The 20,928-nt window shown below is 41.2% G+C and overlaps 1 protein-coding gene across 3 annotated transcripts in view; it reads right to left on the bottom strand.

Moving 5' to 3' along the window:
* Window positions 1-17,414, bottom strand: part of LOC308326732 (relaxin receptor 1-like) — a 98,541-nt gene extending 81,127 nt beyond the window's left edge. For all 3 annotated transcript variants that reach the window (XM_080779736.1, XM_080779737.1, XM_080779738.1), the window contains exons 1-2: window positions 17,089-17,414; window positions 3,988-4,127 (exon numbers count right to left, since the gene is read on the bottom strand). In XM_080779736.1, the coding sequence (XP_080635862.1) occupies window positions 3,988-4,060 (73 nt within the window). In that variant the 5' untranslated portion in view covers window positions 4,061-4,127; window positions 17,089-17,414. The remainder of the gene's footprint in view (window positions 1-3,987; window positions 4,128-17,088) is intronic.
* Window positions 17,415-20,928: the final 3,514 nt, after the last annotated feature.

The raw sequence follows: 20,928 nt of genomic DNA, 5'->3' as shown, positions 1-20,928 counted from the left end.
CCATCCCCGACTCCACCTTTCCATCTAGTGTTGAGAAGGAAGGAGGGTCATCTGCTCAGCTGCCACCACCAGCGTCTAGACTCCAATGCTCCAATGGGGGGTTCTCCCTATTAAAAGCTAATCTTATTTAATAAATGCATTTGGAGTCTAATCCCCAAAATAATGCCATAATTTTGCCTTTGCCATTTTGCTAAACTGCTGCCAAAATCTTTCCAATAAACATTTGCTATTCCATATTGGTGTGTTCTCTCCTTTATTGAAATAGCCTTAAGTATTAAATAGGGTTAAAGTGGTGAAATTGGTTGTGATGCTATAATGAATACCGGTACATTGGAATAGCCTTAAGTATTAAATAGGGTTAAAGTGGTGAAATTGGTTGTGATGCTATAATGAAATAGCCTTAAGTATTAAATAGGGTTAAAGTGGTGAAAAAGGTTGTGATGCTATAATGAATACATTTAAATAGCCTTAAGTATTAAATAGGGTTAAAGTGGTGAAAAAGGTTGTGATGCTATAATGAATACATTGGAATAGCCTTAAGTATTAAATAGGGTTAAAGTGGTGAAATTGGTTGTGATGCTATAATGAATACATTGAAATAGCCTTAAGTATTAAATAGGGTTAAAGTGGTGAAAAAGGTTGTGATGCTATAATGAATACATTGGAATAGCCTTAAGTATTAAATAGGGTTAAAGTGGTGAAATTGGTTGTGATGCTATAATGAATACATTTAAATAGCCTTAAGTATTAAATAGGGTTAAAGTGGTGAAACTGGTTGTGATGCTATAATGAATACATTGAAATAGCCTTAAGTATTAAATAGGGTTAAAGTGGTGAAAAAGGTTGTGATGCTATAATGAATACATTGGAATAGCCTTAAGTATTAAATAGGGTTAAAGTGGTGAAATTGGTTGTGATGCTATAATGAATACATTGGAATAGCCTTAAGTATTAAATAGGGTTAAAGTGGTGAAATTGGTTGTGATGCTATAATGAATATATTTTCAGAGGATCCGCAGGAGCCCCTTCAAGGACACGTGATTATGACTCCCATCAACAACCCGCCTTACAATGTGTCTGATTGGCTCCCGGGAAGGCATAGCTTTAGGGTTACGGTTAAGGTTAGGTTTAGGTACAGTTTTACTGAGGTTAGGTTTAGGCATAGTTTTACTGAGGCTACAGTAGGTTTAGGGTTATGTTTAGGCATAGTTGCAAAAATTAGAACTGTCAATCACAGCGACTACTAGCCAATCACAGCGGGGCTTAAAAACAAACTACTAATGAGAGAATTCAGAAAAAAAACATTGTGCACCATCCAAGCTTGTACCTCTAACTCTAACTTCTAAAACATATTATTGATTCTCCAGGAGAGACATGTTGCCTCTACAAAAACCAAACTACTAATGAACCATCCAATACCCCACAAACACAAAAATAATTTTAAACTTACGTAAACGGAGGAGTTACGGGAATACATGATCTAATTAAAATGACCCTGAAGTAGTACAGCAAAATAGGATAATTAAATCTGGACTCAGACAACACTAACCCCAGTGTCCCAATTCTGGGCATGGGCAACAAAACAATAGGCTATTTGTAGAGGTACAGTAGAGTAGCTAGGTTACTATTGGACCGTATTGGAATAACTACTCACATTTTGTAATAACGAAAGTCTATTAAATAATTGTAGAAAAAGTACAAACTGTTTTGAAAACAGGAAAAAAGAAGTACAGTACTTAAGCACATAGTTAATTTCCACCACTGCCAGGTTTGGATAGCAGTGGTGTAAAGTAATGAAGTACAATTACTTCGTCAATCACAGCGACTGGCCAATCACAGCGCGTCCTTGCAGTGCACACACCGTGTAGGTTTTGGAATGACGCCTCTGAGTGTGAGATGAAAGGGGGGCAGCGCGCTGCGGTGCGAGCTTGTACATCTGCTATCTCATTCCACATCGGACAACAACAGTCACAGAAGAACGGCTAAGCTTAATCGATTCCGACTCAAGCCTCTGACCACCAGCCTGTGGAAATGGCCCAAGCTGCCAAATATAACAATGAGCTGACACGTATAGCCTAGTTGTATAATGGCTTGTAGTAATGGTTGGTATTTTTATTTGTTTAGTAAGATGCCTGAAGAAGGTCTTTGACCGAAACGTTGCCAATAAAGTCCGTATTGCAAGTGCAGACGGTGTGCAGGTCTTTGTACACTTTATATGCATTTTTCTGAAATACATTGAGCCTCAGAGCATACAGGTGTGCATAAGACTTTGTTGCTTATTTGTTTAGTAAGGAAATAAGCTTCCTCTGAACTTGAATAAAAAGCACAGCCAACTTCCAATAGAAAAACCTCTGCTGTTCTTGCAGTTATATTTGCAAATACATGTGGGTCATTGCGTTGAAACATTTCTGCTTTCACACAGGATCTTTTGTGAAACACAACAGAGGAATCAAACATGGGTGACACATTATTTGGCAATAATGTTTACAATTCTGTCACGCCTGGCTTGTACAGTCCTTTGTAGAAATGACAGCCATTTAATACAGTATATGGGACATAGACTCTATGGTTTGATGCTGTCCATAGTGTAGACAGTAAGAGTCTGTGATACCAGAAGGACAGATTCAGTTTATTTGGCAGCACTTGGAGGTGTGCCTTTTACTGTGAAGATGAGGATATCCTCATCAATCGCTGTGTTTTTTAGAATTGATTGGGACACAGTGATCAGCTGACTGGAGGCAAGAAAGCTTCAGCTGCAGTCCTGTCCGGCACTGTTTTCTATATGCTGCTGAGCGCGCATGCATGCATGCATGCATGCACGCACTCACGCACACACACACACACACACGCACAGTCGCACACGCACACACACACACACACACACACACACACACGCAGGACACTTCGACACTAACCCAGGGGGAGCCGATAATCATAGCCTACTGTACCTCCTGAGCCATGGATCAAGGACGGATAGAAAAATATGATACTCTGTGCTTTGTAGGAAAGTTATGACTGAAAATGACTTGGACTTGACTGATGATGATTTGGACAAAATTGTCCAAAAGTTAACATGGGATGATTAATTCATGCCATCAATGTGTAAAAGACAGAGTTAGAGAGAGAGCTGACTTTCCCTGTTCTCACGACTGTTAAGCATAGTAGTTCATAAACCTTGCTATTATGCATATTTCCTTCACTGTTTCAGTAGCACAACCAAGAGTTCAGCCCCCCCCCCCCCCCCATGTAAAGCATATTTGGGTACTCAGAAAAGCACTATATAACTTATAATTGCAATATTACACTCAAGGGTGTTCTGTGTCATAATGCACTTCTGCGCTGCCTCCTGCAGCACCGCAGGCGTGAATTAATGACGATAAAGAACACCCTCTCATGTAATATTGCTTAACTAAAACACCACAACACAGCCACCACCGCAAACGGTGTTGCCGCCTGTGGGAGTGCGAGGTCCATATGCTAGACATCTAGATTTACAGCAGAGCAATGCTGAATGGGCTATTTTCCAAAGATGGTAAGTCTTCATCTCCGTGATGTTATAGGCTACACTGTGGTGAAAGTGCCCACCGGGATCCTTGCAGGGGGGCCTCGGGATCCTACTGATTCTAGCATTTGAAAGGAAGGAAACATTTACTGAAGTTGCCGAAAACAGCAAAGCGCTGTCTCAGTCCACTTGACTAACACACCCTAGGGGTAAAGACAGCATTGACAAGTTGTACAAGATAAACAAGCAGCCGCCTGGCTGAAAACAAAGCCAAAAAGGTTAGAGTTAGTTGCACCAAGCAAGGTGGGGGGTAGTGATAAGACTGTGGTTGTATTTGGCAGTTCCCAGATTGTAATACGCAACTCCGTCTGGGTGTGCACTAGGGCGTTGCTGAATAAAGGCTTTGTGCGCAAAGTGGGTAAATGAAGCTTAAAACGAAAGCAAAACAAAACACTGTACAGTGAGTTTCTCAACAATACTCTTACCTGGGATGAAGTTGATTAGGAAAAGGACGACTGATTTCTCCAGCCTGGTGCTCAAACTTTTTTCGGCACTCATGGTCCGTTCCCACGGTCCAATTGTGCCAAACAAGCTGCTGGTTCTGGTTAGATATTCCTTGCAGAACCTGTCAGTAGACAACAGAACAACCACAAGAGGGGAAGATGATTCAGTCTGCCATCAGATCATCATTCCATTCTAGACGGGAACCCCTTTCCTTTTTGTGTTTTAAGCATTATGTTATACTTTAGCTATCAAAAAATAGCAGATCAAGGTTCCTTTATTTTTGTCTCCCGAAGGAGAAATTTGTCTTGGACCCGCCCTGCAGCATACAGATACAATACAGGTACACAGTGACTCGTACAACATTTAAATACACACACACACCAACACACCTAGTGCAAAAGAGGGGAAGAACATCATCACCTCAAACCCTAGCTCATAGCACTACGAGCTTGTAGATCTGCTATTTTTTTTAAACCATGAAAATGTGGCAGAACTTTGAATATATATTCTTTCACAGTGAACTTTTTTAACTCAAATCTTTGCTTCTTGGGGGGGTCCCTGGAACAACATATTTTCAGATTTGGGTCCGCAGCCAAAATACAGATAATTCTGGGGGTTCTTGACATGAGAAAGGTTGAGCACCACTGACGTTTATCCAGACATTTTTAGAATCTGGTCTCAATGGGTTAAGAAAATTTGCCAGTCATCCATGACTGAATTGCACACATTCCTGTTCCACCCATTCCACAGAATGTTCCAGAATGTTTTCGGCTAGTATGATTATGCCCATTATTTGGACGCTGCTGCTGTTTGCAATGGTGTGGGTTAACCTGTTCATAGAGGGCAGGGGTTGACACTAAGGTCTCGGAGGCACTTGCCAGTCGGGGAAGTACAGGTCATGTTCTACTTGGCTTCAGGCCACTTTCCCCCTAAAAATATCGTAAAATCTTAATTTCTGTTCACTTTAACGAATACAGTAAACAATCAAGTCAAGTCAATACTAGCATTTTATTTTAACAATAATAATGTGAGACGTAGCTCTCTTCATAGTTGTATGTTCTCCAAAACATATATAGGTATCACACATCTCCAGATGAGGACCCTGGCCTACACTGATCCCCGATTTATTTTCTCACCTTCATAGACTATTTGGCAATGTAACTGTTGCACAGCCTACTCACTTGTAATCAGTAGTGGAAACATTACTCAAATGTGTGTGCGCGCGCGGGCACACACACACACACACACACACACACACACTTTAGAGCAGTATTTAACCTCAACTCACTAGCCTCAGAGACTGCAGGCGTTTTGTTTTCAAAAGAAAAGCCCCTCTCCCTCCCTCCATCCCCTGAACATAATCTCTCACACATACACGCTCTTCCTTCAATTGGTGAACCAATAGGGCAGCCTCCTTCCATTTCCAGCGGTAGATTTTTGAGTGTTGCAACCACTCCCTTACGGAGCTACTGTATGTGTGTGTGTGTGGGTGGGTGGCTGGGTGGGTGGGTGCGTCTGAGCACGAAAACAGCATGGTTGTTTTTCACCACCTGTGCGCAACCTAACACACACACAAACACACACGAACATATTAACTGTATATATGGTGATTTCGGGTGTGCCAGTACAGTACAGTGACAGTACAGTACAGTACAGCAGAGGGTACAGTAGAGGGACCCCCACACGGCAACTCATTTCTCAACCGTTTCGGACGCGGGGTGGCTCGCCGGAATCGGGCCAGCACCCTGGGTGCGTTCCTGTGGGTCAGTACAGTGACAGTACAGTACAGTACAGTAGAGGGACCCCCACATTTCTCAACGGTTTCGGATGCGGGGCGGCTCGCTGGAATCGGGCCAGCACCCTGGGTGCGTTCCTGTGGGTCAGTACAGTGACAGTACAGTACAGTACAGTAGAGGGACCCCCACATTTCTCAACGGTTTCGGATGCGGGGCGGCTCGCTGGAATCGGGCCAGCACCCTGGGTGCGTTCCTGTGCGGGATCATCTTAATGATGGTGTTTAATTGTGCCGAGCAGGGAGAAAAATGTAGCAGAGCCGAACGCCAAGATAAAATATTATATGCACACTTGTATTCTCATTCGATAATAAAGATTGGTTCAATCTATTCGTGAGTTATCTGACTGAAATGTGCATAATGATTTTCATGTAAGTCTGTTGCTGCGGTTGCTGTCCATGGTTCTGAAGTGTCTGTTACTGTTGGTTGCTGGGCTGTCGTGATGTGTATAGCCTAGGTGGGTACAGGCTTTAGTTCCGACATACTATTGGTCCGATTGTCGGCTAAACTAGCATCTTTTCATTTCTGAGCTGGAATTGGCATTATGTGATGTTTTGTCACCGGCGAGTGGAGACGTTTTAAGCCTACAATATACAAAAAAGTTACTGTTCAGGAAATGGAAAAGATTTACTGGTGGAATGAATCCAATCACACCAATGTCATTATTTTTTAGATTTTCAGAAATAGCAAACATAACAGAGATAACCTAAAGCTTGTAGATCGTATTTTTTTTTTTAGAGGACCTGACTAAGATATGTATGCACTTCATTTAGGAGAGAATATGTTCTTGACTAATATGACCCCGCGAACAACTTGGGAACTGAACAATTCTCTATCTATGGCTCTATCTTCTAAACCAGAAAATCTGTAGCTCCAACGGTTTAGAAGATAGAGCCATGTTTGAAGTAGCGGTCATTTCTAAAAGGGCGTGGTCATTTTCGGGTATTTCGCCCCGGATAGACAATTGTTCACAGTTCCCAAGTTGTTCGCTGGGGTCATATTAGTCAAGAACAGTTGCGATATTAGTCGCAACTTCATTTAGTTGCACTAAATGAAGTGCATTCATATTAGCCAGGTCGTAGACTATATACGAGGTGTTCTTTGGTCAAGGATAAATGAATAATCCCATTGGCACAGCAGCAGGAAAACGAAGGCAATTACAGTTGCAATCCCTTTAGTTGAAAGGCATGTGGCATGAATACATAAAAATAAAAGGAAAAAAAAACAAAGTACAAGTTTTGGCTGCATGGCCTTCGTCAGGGGGTGAACTATTTGCTCAGTCAGTAAAAGACGTTTATAAATCACTCGTGCTACCCCCAAATGCACCCTGTGAATCATAACAGTGAGCATTTAAAGCATCTAGGGAGCTCTCCATGGTTTTGACCAGATGGGCATACTTCTGTCTCATTTCTGACTTCAACATGCCTCTCGTTTAGAATATTAATGCTTCTAGAGACTTTATCGTAATCATCGCGAGGTAAGCAAGCAACATTATGCATCCCGGTTGTTGCACGGAACTGCAACTGAATGGCTGGAAAATGGAATAGTGATATAGTGCACATAGTACATGCATTGCATACACATTCCTTAATGATTATATCTGGTTTCAGTATTCATTTACGATATATTTTCTCTATTATTAAGGTTATTTTTACAGTCAGTTTGTTATGGGGGGGGGGGGGGGGGAGAGCGTGGGTCAAAGGCCAAAGCATTTCCGGGGGTCCCCAGCCAAAAACGATGAGAACCCCTGCTCTATACAGCAATGATTACTATCACAATATAGTGATTTAACCTTTTAACAAAATACTTGTTTTAACCCACAAATATTACTTACACTACCTTTAAATCTCATTAAATTGTCACATCACTGTCATCTGCCCTTTTTAAGTACTTTTTACAAATCGCAATGAAATATAATACCAGTGCGTTGCTGTATTGAGATTTTGATTTTCCCCAAATGATTTCAAATATTTTTCTGGGATTTCTAGAGAATATATGTATTATGTTAAAGAAACAGATCTACAAGCTCACAACCCGTCACAACGTGATTTATAGAAAAATCACTAGGGAAATAAGTTCCAGTCCTACTGGGTTTGTTTACTCACTTTGACAGCAGTCAATGATATGTTAGCCTGGAACTCACCTATGCTTTCTATGGCATAGGCAGCTCCACGCAGAATCCGCCGGGAGAAACTATGCGCAGCTGCGCAACATGAGACTAATTACTTAGACTCTTAGAGCGACAGAGAGAGAGAGAGGAGTGTGTGTGTGTGTGTGTGTGTGTGTGTGTGTGTGTGTACATGTGTGCGTGTGTGTCAATTTAACAAAGGTGCAGATCAGAAATAAGCGGAGAGTGAGCGATGTTTGCGCTACTCTATGCCGAATTGAAGTGGACTCGGACCCAGACTTTTTTTTTCTCTCCCTGGAAATAAAAACGTCTGGGTTTCCGATATAATATGTTAACTGCAACACAACTGGGAAGTGAACTGATCCACAAAGTCAAGAACATGCTCAAGTGGACAGCCGGGTTTGGACAGCCGGGTTTGTGTTTTTCTCATTCCAACCATAAAGATTCATAGAGAGATCAAATGGAAACAGATTGGAAATTTGGCAAATCAAAACAACTCTCATATATCAAAACAACTCTCATATAAGAACAAAGAGGAGGTTAGATTAACAGATTTGGGCTTGGCTTTTTGATCAATAAGTTATAGCAAAAATAACAAGATACCCTGGTGTGCCTTTGGGCCTAGGCCGTAGGGCGGCTATACGTTTCATCTCTAAGTCTTCTTCAGCCCTTCTAAATAATCTGATTTATCTTTCTGTGTTGGACTGGAACCATGGCACTTCTAACCACCTTCTGTCTGCACTGGCTTGTACTCCAAGTTCCTGAGCTAAGACATAGTTACTTTTGTGCCCCAAAATAAATAGAAAAAATATTTTTGAAACAGACATGTGGTTATAAGATTTGGGATCCTTTCGAATTTTAACGATTCCAGTAATACTATAGCAGACGTGAAGTCCATATACCAGCTCTGACAGTGTCATGAACCGGTTCTGGAAACCGTTCCAAATGTGATGGAAACGAAACCAATTATGTTCCTCAATGTTGATCCTATCGGTTAAGGTGCATTCCATATAGGAATGCAGCCTGACATGGAGTTCCATTCCCAAGCCCGACGACCTTTGCTGCATCTCCCCGTTTCACATCTATCTCAACTGTCGATCCAAAAAAAGGCACTAAAGCCGCATTTCTTTTAAACTTATGGTATTGTCAGGAGACTGCAGTGGTTGCTGTGTCATTCACTGTACTGATCCCCGTTGACACTCTTGGCATTATAGAGTGTAAAAATGTGTACGTCACCAAGAGGGATTTCACTTCCGCATTTCCTAGTCGCGGTAGGCATTGAATCGGTCTTGATTAAGAATTAAGAACATACTGGTGTAGTCCCCACATGAATCTCAGGATTTCTCGACCTTCCGCGGAAAGGAATAGTCGGACACCCAGTTTTTCCTCCCAGAATACCAGTAGGCTAGGTAGTAATGTTCTTGCATTTATGGTGAGGTGTCTGAGGAGTGAGGACACTTTCTTCACAGGGCTGGGGGACTACAGTTAGTGTGGCACATAAGGTCCGTCCTAATATCTGGACGTGAAACTGAATCTGTGTCAATGGTTTCTACTGAATCTGTGTCCTGTCCTCACAATGACAATGCTGAAGCAGAAATAAATATTACACCCACATTAGGTATCCTCTGAAGTCTAAACTGTAGTTACTGTGGCCAGGGTTTGAATGACAATAACCTTTGCAACCAAAACAAATACTTAAAACATGAATAATAATAATTATTATAATTATAACAATTATCATTTATTTATTTTATCCCCAAAATCCCCATTATTGGAATATTTTGATTATTATGACCCATCCATAATTACAATTAATTGTATCCATTTCATAAAAGTTTTTACTTGATTATTTAAACAAAATAAAAACATTGCTTGATAACTGGTCATTTTAGGTTAAATTAGTTCATCTCTGCTGAATATTATCTAAGCTGCGGAATCAAGGATTATTCTCCACGGAATTAGAAATGTTCTCCGCGGAATCAAGACTTTCTCAGCGGATTCCTGTGGGGACTGATTATAACATTCAAAGCGGGTGCCACAGCTGGGGAATCAGCCTCCAAAACGGCCAATATACAGTAGGAGATTCATCATTAATCTTCATTAATTAGGTTGAATTAGTCAAGCCTGACCTTGGAAAGAGTTAATTTAGCTGCTGCTTTCTCCACTATGGTGCTTTCGCTCAAGTTGGGAGCCTTCATTTATGAGCAGATAACGATCAGTTTATCTGTAATTGGCAGCAGGCAACCGTGCAATTGAAGGAAGCTCAATGGAGGTGATTTACAGTAATGTGCACTATGCAGATATGAGAAGAAGCAGCTTGGTGGAAAGAAATTTGTATAAATTTGAGCCTGTATTATTTCCACACACCTGAGGGTCCCCGCCTCAACGGAACTTCCAGGCCCACAGGAACGTGCCCAGGGTGCCAGCCCAGTTCCGGCGAGCCGCCCCGTGTCCGAAACGGTTGATAAATGACAGAGTTACTGTGTGGGGGAATTAGCAGACCTCTCTCTCTCTCTCTCTCTCTGTAATTAGCAGGCAACAGTGCAACACTATCTCTCTCTCTGTTTCTAGCACACCAGCGCCACTTTTCCCCCTACTGGTACTCTAAACATAGGGACACGTACGTGGACATGGGGACATTGCTGTTCCTTGGGCACCACTCAGAAACGAAGGCTTTTGAATAATCTAAAATAGCAAAACCCACTTTAAAAACCAATTAAAATGAACTGACATTTCACTAAACATAATGTTTTCCCTAAATCCAGTTTTAGAATCTGACTTTTTAATTCACAACATATTCCCCCACTTCTACTGGGATTTATGGGGCGAAAGAAAGAGTGTTTGGAACAGACCCATCTCTTTCCGTCATATAGTGACATCCCTCTGCATCAGATCATGTGTCCCTATCCAAATCAGGTTTTCTAATAGCCTCTTCTGTTTTGTTTTTTGTTTTCTAATCAGATAAAATCTAAACAAAATCAGAACTTATGAAAATTGCAAAACTATAATAACCTGCGTCATCCAGTTATTGGACTTCCTTGTTGCACCGCGTGGCCGCACCAAAAAAGCATAAATAAGCTGATGTAAGGAGACCACAAACTTAGAATTAGATGGAGAGAGCATGAGTGTGTAGAGAACAGAGATGAAAGACCTCTGCAGGTTCTTCCGCCGTATGACCCAGGCATCCACAAAATGCCAATGAGCTGAATGAGGCATCTCAAAGTTCATCTGTGATTTAAAACATCATGACAAAAGTTATTGATGTGAAAGATGGTATAAGAGCTTAAAGGGACACTGGACACGTACACTACAAAAATACAAAAATATCCGTAGCTGGCATATACCGTCCCATATGGGAGGGTACGGATATTGACGTATTCTTTGCCAATGTAGTTGGCAAAGAATGAAACACCATGGTTAATCCGGGCCTGCATTTAAAGTACCACTTACCCATTTTCAATCTATCTTCATATCTATATCCTCACTATTGCTCTTTATAAGATGGCACGATTTCTGTCTACTCGGTCTGCGTCACAGAGGAGGGCTGTGGACAGTTCAGAAAGCTGTCTACCAGTTACAGACATGGCAGGTGAAATAATACTTTTTGTGCTTTGTGCTATTTTGCTTCAAAATGTGTCATTTTGCATGAAAATTCTAAATCGTCTATTTTATAGGGGTGTGCGTGGATATTCAGATAAACTGTTAAACGGGGCTGCCCTATAATGGTTTTTAAAATAAAATGTTTCAGAAAATATAATTGCAGCCTGGGCCATGGCTCAATGGTCCAGGCACCTTGGCTGGTAATCCAGTGTGCCGCGGGTTCGACTCCCGATGTGTGCCGCGGGTTCGACTCCCGATCCCGACGGCCTTTACTGCATGTCTTCCCCCCATCTCTCTCCCCATTTCCTGTCAGCCTACTGTCTGTCTAAACTTCTGAGAGCTTCATGAACAAAGATAAACGACTTCAAAAACTCAAAATTGGTCTGAAAGACCAATAGACATGTGAATGAAAAGGGATTTATTGCTCAGCATTAGCATTTATAGGGGCTTTGTATAGGCTAGCAATGTCCCTTCACCATGACTCATATGCTCCAAACGAGTTTGACCAGATGAAGAGCCTTGGCTCGAAACGTCGTCAATACATTTATCTTTTGGAGCATATGAGTGTGTGGGTTCCCTTCTCTTTTCCTATGTCACTTTTTGAACCCAGCACCTCCACTAATTGATGTGCGTATTTTACTATAGTTCCTTCACCATGACTGAAATAAGGATTGTTTGGAGTCCTGTGATTAGACAAACAGGCCCGTTTCCAGACAGTCCCTGATTTCAAAATCCATAACCCCTTACAGTAAACAGCGGACGACAGCCAAACGAATTTTCCGAAAGTGCATTATTTGTCTATGGGACCCGGCGACAACCGGCGATAGCAGCCGAATGGCCGATAGTCAAAAAGTGGGCGGAGGAGCGTCGCCCGAAAAGATAAAAATTATTAATCTTTTCGGGCGATACCGGGCGATTAGGTGATGTATCAACTGATGCTTCTTTTAACCTGTGATAACAAAAATAAACGACAAATAATATTATACACAAGCCGAACTGCTCGATAAGAATAGCTCAGTCGTAGGCCTGCAGGCATGTGTGATGTGCCTCGCTCTCTCCTGATCTTGGAGAGAGAACTGTATACAGTACATTATTCCATTTCTAGTTTTGATTTACTATAGTTGTTTTGTACTTTACTATTGACAGCAGGGCCACTTGAGGCATTTTAATTACCTGGGCATTGGCAATCATGAATGATATGAAGAAAAACAATACTTTTAGTTACTCCACTGCGCCCTCTACCGATATTGCCAAGAGAAAACCCACAGAGAATATTTTTCTGGCCAAAAAGTACCTTGGTGGGGGGCTCAGAGTGCTTCCACTAAGTTAAGTAGGCTTTCTAATGACACAACCCGCCTTTGTATTGGTGAGAAGCAAAAACGTTCTTTTTATTTACGCTAAAGACGAGAGGCTGGTCTGCATTTATGCGAGCCTTGGACGTCATCGGGCATTGCAACGCATTAGAGCTATATGGACCAGAGCTACGCTTTTACCACATTCTGTGAATAGGCATACACAAAACAGTTTCAGTTAGTTTTTTTTTTAATTATTATTATTAACTATAATAACCTTAAGATGCAGTGAAACTGAGCTATACTTTAACTACCTGCCAACTGTACCGAGATATCACATAGCCTACTTCTCACACATTATCTCACACATTACAAACATGCAAAGTAGAGTTTTAAAACATGACCAATAACTATAAAACTCCCTTATCTATATGCTGTTGGGTGAAGTGCAGCCAACGTACAGCAACATTTGAAGATGTTGTATTTGTGGCAGGAAAATAATGTTTTTATAGATTTAAATTAATTTATATAGCACTTTTATCCAAAGCGCTTTGTAGATTGTGCATAACACACACACACACACACACACACACACACTAATGGCCATTCTACCCACTGCCTTCTGCCGTCCAATGTAAAACAACCACGTTAAACTACCAATCATTTGTATTTCTGCACAATCTGCACCACCAGCTTCTTCCTTTATTGTATTTGCTTGTCCACAATAAAGTAGGCTATTAATCAAAAGACATTGACAACATGGGTCGAAGTGGACCTTTTGCACAACTTGATTGGATCCCATGCAGCTATATGGCAGCTGTTCTCGGCGGATAACCAAACCAATTGTGCATTTTATGACTAAAGCATGAAACTTTCAGAATATCATCTACACACCCCAAGGTTTGATTTCAGACGTGGAACCACTTTCTGACTGACCTCTGGTGACCTTGAGGAGTCATTGACCTCAGAATTGCTCATTATATGGAAGGTATTGTGCATGTTATGACACTTTCTACAGTGTTTCTAAATACCATGAAATTTTTTTTAGACATGGAAACACTTCTGAATTTACATCTGGAAATTGTCAGGCTGTATGTCAGGCTGTACACATTTCAGTGCAGTGATGCCAAAACTGGAGTAATATGTTCTCTCATCTTAGTTCTAGTTAAAACTCTGGCTGCTGCATTTTGGACAAGTTGTAATCTGTCAGTTGTTTTCTTAGGCAGTCCTGAAAAAAGTGCATTGCAGTAGTCAAGCCGAGAAAAAACAAAGGCGTGGATTAGCGTTTTTGCATCGTCCAAGGACAAATAGGCTCTGATTCGTGCAATATTTCTAAGGTGAAAAAAGGCAATCTTGAGCAAATAAATTTCTTAATGAGCAAATTAACTGGAAATGGCTATCATTTTGCATCCATTTAACTTCGAAAGGTGACTTAAGAGTCAAAGTCTATGTTTGTGATATCCAGAAATTAATCTGTTATTATGGTGAAGTGATACACCCTTTCTTCATTAGCATAATTGGCATAAATTATGTAAAACATAGGTACAAATTAGGAATTAGCTATAAAGTGTTATTGCTTTTAGTCAACATATCAAGGTTGTTTTAGAGTCTACATCTATATTATGTTAGATAAATTAATCTCTTGCCATAACTAAATGATGAAATTGTTCCTCATTTGCATAATTTGCATAAAGTATATAATAATTCGTCTAAAATGTCTAATCCAGTGGAGGGACGGGGCAGTAGTGGCTCATGAGGTAGATCGGACGTCTTGGAATCTGAAAGCACGGCATGATGCACACTCTGATGTAATGCATTGACTGCATTGGAACACTGATGAACATGTCTGTGATAAAAGCAGGCATCGAGCGTTATCAGATGCTTGTGCTTGTCCTCCTTCCTGTTAGGATGTGAATGTGATACCGTCTCCTTACTCTCCTACCCTGTGAGAAAGTACCATGCCTAGTCTCTCAATACAGTTCCTGTTGGAACGTCTACAACCCATTCACAGGAAGGATGGCCACAGCTGAATGAGGCACCTGGGAAATCAATTCAATTCCAGGCCCCGGCAATGTGTCGAGGTATACATAAGCAAGAGTGAAGAGAAGAGAGTCCGCACACAGGTTTGCTCCAAAGGTGTTTTCTTTTATTCAAAACACCATGAATAAGACACAACGTTTCGGCCGTGAACGGCTTTCATCAGGTGATCAGTCTTATTCATGGCGTTTTGAATAAAAGAAAACACCTTTGGAGCAAACCTGTGTGCGGACTCTCTTCTCTTCACTGTATTACCTTAGTCCAGCACCAGACAGGAACTGGATGTGCGCGAGCCACCTGCCTTTTATACATAAGACCCTTAATCCCCAACTACCCCCTGCCCTCAAAGGTCTGGCGGCCTTGAGCAGCAATAACCTAATTGAAGCGCAAAACAGAATTTTCCAATATGATTAATATAAGGTCTAATACACAAAGATGAAGACAAAGAAGATGTAGAGGCTGAAGGGAATGAAGAGAGAGATGATGAGGATAGTGGTAAAAGACCATTGAGTGTGAGGTTGTGGTTCTAAGTGAACTCACTAGTGCTCATTATGGTAATTTTTTTGTCCACTCAGTCTGTGTCTCAGAGTAGGGCTGTGGGCAGTTCAGAGACTTGCCTACCGGTGACATTGCAGGTTTGTTCATTTTGAACATTTAAATGTTTTAATTAGATTTTGTATTAATGTGAGAACAATGACTTCTATAGCTAACTTTCCAAAAATATAAAGTCTTAAGAGTATTCAACAGTTACTTCCCCCAAAACATATGAACCCTGAACGCTCGCCATATACTGCCCCAAAACCAAAATCATGAGATGAATAGGGCGTACAGTAGCATTGGCAGCCATTTTCGGGTTCCATCGTTCCAGACCCCATTGTTTTTTTCCCATAGAAATTTCTATTATATAAAAAAAGAATAAGCCTAGCCTATAGAATCAAGCCATCCAGGACCCTACTGAATCATGACGATAAAACATTTGATTCTGTGATTTATTTTTAGATATTTAATTATATAATATACAATAGCCTTTGTTTTGAGATACCGGTATTTGTTTTTCACAGAATGTATGGTCATTAATTATTTACCATGATCCTGGATGGCTTGATTACATAGGCTTAGAATGATCGATATATATATATATATATATATTGTTTGGAATATATTGTTTGGCTCTATATGTGAAAAATGAATGGGGTCTGGATGGATGGAACCAGAAAATGAATGGGGTCTGGATGGATGGAACCAGAAAATGAATGGGGTCTGGATGGATGGAACCAGAAAAAGAATGGAGTCTGGATGGATGGAACCAGAAAAAAAATGGATTCTGGCTGGATGGAACCAGAAAATGGCCACCACTGCTATGCCCTATAGCACCTTTGAATATACTGTAACGATATTCATTGGATATAAAAACCAAACAAACTCATCAACAAAGTCTCTCTGTATTTTTTTTCTTCCATAACTTAATTAAAGAAATGAGACCAATACAATAATGTTAAAATAACGACAACTATCTCCTTCTGTGGTTCTTGTCATTTTTTACTCTTCGCTGCCACAAAAGCTCCTGTGCAGCTTTCTTGGCTTTGACCATCTCCACCAATGCCTTCATACAGTCCTTTTTGTAGCTGTATGAAGAGCTGCATCTTTATTTTATTTTGCTAGCACTGTAGAAAGTGTCATGCTTTAGTCATGTCATGCTTAACCGCTCTCCTAGATGTTTACAATGTCATAACATTTATATCATAAAGGTTGACATGATTCACCATCTCTGTAGACTATTGGGATTTAAGTTGTCATTCATTAGAACAAAACTTCCATTTAACAAACAAATAATTATTATAGTGGAAAATAATGGAGCAAAACGTGCAAAAATGCAATTCTATGAGGTCAATGAACCCTCAAGGTCACCAGAGGTCAGTCAGAAAGTGGTTCCACGTCTGAAATCAAACCTTGGGGTGTGTAGATGATATTCTGAAAGTTTCATGCTTTAGTCATAAAATGCACAATAGGCTACCTTCCATATAATGAGTTTAACCGCCGTACTACTGTCGCAATGCAACACTAATTCACTAAATTACAAGGTAATAGGGTTTATCTACCTACGCCCATTAGTGCAGTAAATAAAACAATATACAAGCTTACGTAGGCTATAAAGTAAAGTAGGCTTATAAAGGGATATGAATTCGCCAAAAGTATGCCATAAGAACGTGTATAAAAGGTGTGGTAATTTACCTGGGATGAAGTTAATCATGAAAAGTGTGACCAATTTATCCAGCCTGGTGCGCAAAACTTTCCCACCGGCACGCATGGTCCGTTCCAGTACGGTGTTTGTGCCCCGAACAAGCTAGCGTCGGTTCTCGGTTATATATTCCTTGCAGAGCAGAGCCTGTAAGTCATGTAGACAGGCACTAAACAACAACCAGGACAGCCAGTCACAGCCAGTTCGCCGTCAGTCAGAACTCAGATGTCAGAAGCTGCAAATGAACACTCGAATGAAGGAAAAACGAACAGGTTCGTATAAGACAGCCTCGACTGTCCTCTGCTGTCGCTGCTCCCTATTGTTTTGCCCCGACGAAAATGAAAGCCTGGGTATCGAGGCTACCCCACTCAAACTATAACCAGCAGAAGCTCTCTCGCTCTCTCGCTCTCTCTCTCTCTCTCTCTCTCTCTCTGAGAGAGACTCAAATGAGAGATATATGGAGCAGCTGTGTAGATATTTAGTAGTAGTTTGTTAGTTTTGGCATGCTTTTGCAAATTGCTCGCAATAAATTAGTATGTTTAATTCCATAATTGTAAAATCATTGTATTTTCATAAGGGGCACCAAAAAAATCCAGGAGGAATGACTAATTAATGCTTCAATATAGAGAATGCAGTAGCATGGCTGAGTAGGCTATGCGTCTCGCAATTAAACAACTGATTTTGATTTGTCATTTACAATGAAAGGAGACATATGTCTGAGCAAATCGGCTTTTTGTGCCAACACAAACATTAAATGCTATTGACAATGAAAGGAGAATGTGTCTGATCAAATCGACATGTTATGTCATGATTAAGAGCGCCCCTCACTTCACACAGGTGTGATTTTTGAGGGGCGCCCTCCTAAATACAGCTTTTGTCCCCACACTCTCAATATTTGCCATTGACAATGAAAAGAGAAATTAGGTCAAATGTCCGCCATATGACATATTTGTCCCCTCACGTCTCAATATTTGCCATTGACAATTAAAGGAGAAATTACGTCAAATGTCCGCCAAATATGACGTAAATTTGTGGCAACACAAACATATGTAGACGAGCAAATCGGCTAACCAATGATAGGCCTACCAATCACAAATTCAGTTGTTAATGAGATGTATAATGATAAGAGCGCCCCTCGTTTTTTGAGGGGCACTAACCCCTCCTATATACAGCTTTTGTCCCCACAAATCTCAATATTTGCCATTGAAAATGAAAGGAGAAATTATGTCAAATGTCCTCCAAATGTGACGTGAATTTAACCAACCAATCACATAAATTCAGTTCATGTGCACCCTAGGAAGACATTACTTCATTGTGCAACAGTATTGCGCTCAGAGAACAACTTATATACAAGCTCACATTGCGTCGCGGATGCTATGCATCGATGCGACTGTTGTGAGCTTATTAAAGGCATAGACATATAAAGGTAGACGCCTCTTGGGCTGGGGCGTGTGCGGCTGGGGCGTGTGTTCTCGAGAGGGGGCAACATTTTCCCGAGATTTCATGCGATGCATAAAGCGGAAGCAGGAGCGGAAGCCGCTTGAGTAACAGAAGTCTCGGAAAGGCACACTGTGATTGGCCAGTAGTCACTTGAGTGGCAGCGAGAGACGCGGAGGAGTCGAATGAGTGACTTCACTTGGGCAGCGACGCAGCGTTCCTTCAGCACTTCCTGTGCACTTCTCCCCCTTTTGCACACGCATCGCTCCAACGACCTGCAGCGGCCAGTGAGGCATCTATTTATTTAAATATCTATGATTAGAGGTCTGCTAGTCTCTGCCGTTCTCTGCCCACGCGACCCCTTTGTGGGACGGAGCATAAATTAGGCTTGATGGGCTGCAGCTGCGCGTGCACAAACAGACTGCTGCCATTATCATGAGTGCTCCCTGCATTCTTATGACAGTGACAGAAGGTGTGGTTTGAATGGGTGTTTTGAATTGCTATTATTGTTCACACAACAGAAACCGCAAGGATTATTATATTTCAAGGGCGAGAGATCACAATAAAAATCAGATACACAATCAGATATATGCACGTGCGCATGCTGGTGCTCATCAGTGAGAGAGTCTGTTAAGGCGTCTATTGGTTACCTTTTCTCACTTGTAAACAAACAGTAGCGCTGCACAAGTGCACTGGCCAATCACAGCGCAGTCTTACTCAAACGCGAAGAGGATACCATGCTAGCGAATACAGGCTTTCATTTCAGACTGAAACTTAAAAATAAAATGAACCAAAAAAAGCCATTGCAGTCCGACTTTAAGTGGTTATGTTTTGAAGAGTTTGAAGTCAAATGCTGCAGGAAATTACCAGCCTGACTCCAACTGTCCAAACTGTACCTGTAGGCCTACTGTTAACAGTAGGTATGCTGCCTAAGGGCCTTTATGGGGAAATCACCAAGACGGATAGCCTACATAAAAGGTCAGAATTGATTAAAAAATATATAATCTCTGACCGTCTTGATCCAAGGCTATAGGTGCTTTTTATTTCCCATTTGTCACAAATGTGCTTTTGAGATAGATTTGTGCTGAGGGTGTTGTTCATGGTTTTCAATGCGACTCAAGATTTAAGTTGAGTTAAGTAAGTAAAAGAAAAGGATAGATTGCCAGCCTCTCTCTCCAGCTATCCAAAGGGCAAAACCATTATTCCATTTCCAACCACTGTACTGTATATAGACTATATATATACAATGCGACTCAAGAAAGCTGGCATGGGCCCCAATGTTCTAAAAGCTTTTTACAGAGGCACCACAGAGAGCATCCTGACTGGCTGCTTCACTGCCTGGTATGGCAGCTATACACCGACCTCAACCGCAAAGCAATGCAGAGGGTTGTGTGGAGTGGACAAACGCATCAGCGGATGTGATCTCCCCCCTTTGAAGCCCTGCATCTATCGCTGTGTGTCAGCAAAGCTTGTGGAATTATGAAGGATCCAATCTATCCCAATCTCCAGCAGGAATACGACCATGCAGTCCCAAAGCCACTGGTAGCTTCTTCCCACATTATTTTGGAAAAGATAATAAATGAAAACGGTAAATGAAAAAACACATATTAGGAGGGCAGTATCAGTCACCAGATACCAGTCACCAGGTATTTGATGAATCTATCATGGTTAAAATGGAGTTTGAAGTTAAAAAGGGGGCGTGGCAGCTAAAATGAATTTCAAATATCAAATTACTGAATCAAGCAACTTAAAAACTGTCTGGGGTATTCACATAAGCCAGAGTAGACGATAACATTACCAAAAGTGAAATATATCACTTTAAAAAGAGCGTCTGCTAAATGCCTAAATGTTACATGTAAAAGTCCTGCACAGCACAGTATTTGTACGTATAAGCACCAAAAGTAAAAGTACTGTCCCATTTCACAAAATGCCAGCCAACTGCAAGCCTTAGGCGAGGAGAGTATATAGTTAACGAACCATCCCGTGTTCTACATGCCGTGAACTAGCTAATGCCCTCTGGGAGATGGTTCACAGTCCCCAGTTGGAAATTAATCATATTTTGTAATTCATTTATCACTATTTTACAGCCCCGCCCTGGGGGACCGACTCCCCTCTCTATCCTCTAATGAGACTTGAGGGTGGGCTGAAGACAAAACAAGGTACAAAATAAGCTATAACATTATCTAAGCCAAAATAATATAAACTAAGTAAAAGTATGCTCCTTGGAGTGCAGATCTCTGCCTGGCCAAGTTGGCCACCCAGGGCTTGCAAGGTTTGGAGTTTGCAATCAACCAATGTGAATGGAATATGAAATATCAAACTGATACATCTTGACGTGACTCCAAATAAAATGTCTATCGAAAACGCGAAATGGTGGAAAATCTTTTCTGGAGGAA

Source organism: Protomyctophum bolini, assembly GCF_963924005.1.
Source record: "Protomyctophum bolini genome assembly, chromosome: 13".
Lineage (NCBI taxonomy): Eukaryota > Metazoa > Chordata > Actinopteri > Myctophiformes > Myctophidae > Protomyctophum > Protomyctophum bolini.
The sequence above is the reverse complement of the archived record's forward strand: the minus strand, read 5'-3'. Positions and strand labels throughout refer to the sequence as shown.